Here is a 2255-nt window from a genome sequence, read left to right on the forward strand (position 1 = left end):
TCTATGGGGCAGGCTAGGGGTCAGTTCTATGGGGCAGATCTATGGGGCAGATCTACGGGTCAGGCCTAGGGGGCAGATCTATGGGTCAGATCTATGGGGCAGGCTAGGGGTCAGATCTATGGGTCAGATCTATGGGGCAGGCTAGGGGTCAGTTCTATGGGTCAGATCTATGGGGCAGATCTACGGGTCAGGCCTAGGGGGCAGAGCCACGGCCGAGCGGCGCGGGGCGGCGGCGCGGTTCGGAGCTCCGCAGCGCCCCCAAGCGGCCGTTGTCGCTGCCCGCAGGCGGCTGCGCGTTCCCGACGCTCCGTCCCGGGGAGCGCACCCTGCTGACCGTGGACGCGCGCGCCGCCGGGCCCGGCAAGGTCACGTGCTCCGTGCTCAGCCCCGACGGCGCCGAGGTGGACGTGGACGTGGCCGAGAACCCCGACGGCACCTTCCACGTGTCGTACACCGCGCCAGAGCCCGGCTGCTACGGCCTCACCGTCAGATTCGGGGGGCAGCACGTCCCCAACTCGCCCTTCCGCATCGTGGTGCGTGGCCGGGGTCAGGGGTCATTAGGGTCAGGGGTCATTGGGGTCATTGGGGTCACGGGGTCATTGGGGTCATTGGGGTCATGGGGTCATTGGGGTCATGGGGTCATTGGGGTCACAGGGGTGATGGGGCACCCGGCTGCTACGGCCTCACCGTCAGATTCGGGGGGCAGCACGGCCCCAACTCGCCCTTCCGCATCGTGGTGCGTGGCCGGGGTCAGGGGTCATTGGGGTCATTGGGGTCACGGGGTCACTGGGGTCATTGGGGTCACAGGGGTGATGGGGCACCCGGCTGCTATGGGCTGACCATCAGATTTGGGGGACAGCACAGCCCCAACTCGCCCTTCCGCATCGTGGTGCGTGGCCGGGGTCGGGGGTCATTGGGGTCATTGAGGTCACGGGGTCATTGGGGTCATTGGGGTCATTGGGGTCACAGGGGTGATGGGGCACCCGGGCTGACCATCAGATTTGGGGGGCAGCACGTCCCCAACTCGCCCTTCCGCATCGTGGTGCGTGGCCGGGGGCCATTGGGGCCATGGTCGCGGCGTCATTGGGGGGTCACGGAGTCATCGGGGGGGTCATGGGGGCACTGGGAGGGCAGAGGTCCCGGGGGGGTCAGGAGGTACAGGGGGGAAGGGGAGGTCATGGGGGTCAGAGGTCATGGGGGCGCTGGGGTCAGGGGTCAGGGGTCAAGGGTCATGACCTGGCAGCTGTGGGTCACTGCGAGGTTTGGTGCCCCCGCTGTGCCCCACATCTCCCCCCTGACCCCACTGTGCCCCACATCCCTGCTGACCCCGCTGACCCCACTGACCTCTCTGACCCCCCTGACCCTGCTGACCCCGCTGTGCCCCACATCTCCCCCCTGACCCCACTGCACCCCACATCCCCCCTGACCCTACTGTGCCCACCATCTCCCGCTGACCCCCCTGACCTCCTTTACCCCCCTGACCCCCCTGACCCTGTGACCCCTCTGACCCTGTGACCCCTGACCCTGTGACCTCCTGACCCCACCCGCAGGCGACATCGGAGCCCCCGACGCCCACTGAGAGCCTCCGGCCCTTCAGCCTCGATCTGCCCTGCGCCCCCCTCAAGGGAGACATCACCGGTAGGGGGCGCTGTGGGTCCATCTATGGGGCGCTGTGGGGCAACGTGTGGGGTGATGCGGGGCAATGTGTGGGGTGCTATGGGGCAACGTGTGGGGCGCTGTGGGTCCATCTATGGGTGCTCTGGGTCCATCTATGGGGCGCTGTGGGTCCATCTATGGGTGCTCTGGGTCCATCTATGGGTGCTATGGGTCCATCTATGGGGCGCTATGGGTCCATCTATGGGGCGCTATGGGTCCATCTATGGGTGCTATGGGTCCATCTATGGGTACTATGGGTCCATCTATGGGGCGCTATGGGTCCCTATGTGGGGCGCTGTGGGTCCATCTATGGGTGCTATGGGTCCATCTATGGGGCGCTGTGGGTCCATCTATGGGTGCTATGGGTCCATCTATGGGTGCTATGGGTCCATCTATGGGGCGCTATGGGTCCATCTATGGGGCGCTGTGGGTCCATCTATGGGTGCTATGGGTCCATCTATGGGTGCTATGGGTCCATCTATGGGGCGCTATGGGTCCATCTATGGGGCGCTATGGGTCCATCTATGGGTGCTATGGGTCCATCTATGGGTACTATGGGTCCATCTATGGGGCGCTATGGGTCCCTATGTGGGGCGCTG

General features: G+C 65.5%; 1 protein-coding gene across 1 annotated transcript; it reads left to right on the forward strand.

Annotated features, from left to right (window-relative positions):
* Positions 1-285: 285 nt before the first annotated feature.
* Positions 286-2244, forward strand: LOC122191997 (the record flags this gene model as incomplete). The annotated part of the gene is made up of 2 exons (XM_042892414.1): positions 286-533; positions 1551-2244. Coding segments are annotated over 2 exons (942 nt in total), but the record flags the coding sequence as incomplete, so codon positions are not given.
* Between the last annotated feature and the right edge of the window lie 11 nt (positions 2245-2255).

Source organism: Lagopus leucura, unplaced genomic scaffold (genome assembly GCF_019238085.1).
Source record: "Lagopus leucura isolate 7727_CA_CO unplaced genomic scaffold, USGS_WTPT01 32560-0_obj-0_obj, whole genome shotgun sequence".
NCBI lineage: Eukaryota > Metazoa > Chordata > Aves > Galliformes > Phasianidae > Lagopus > Lagopus leucura.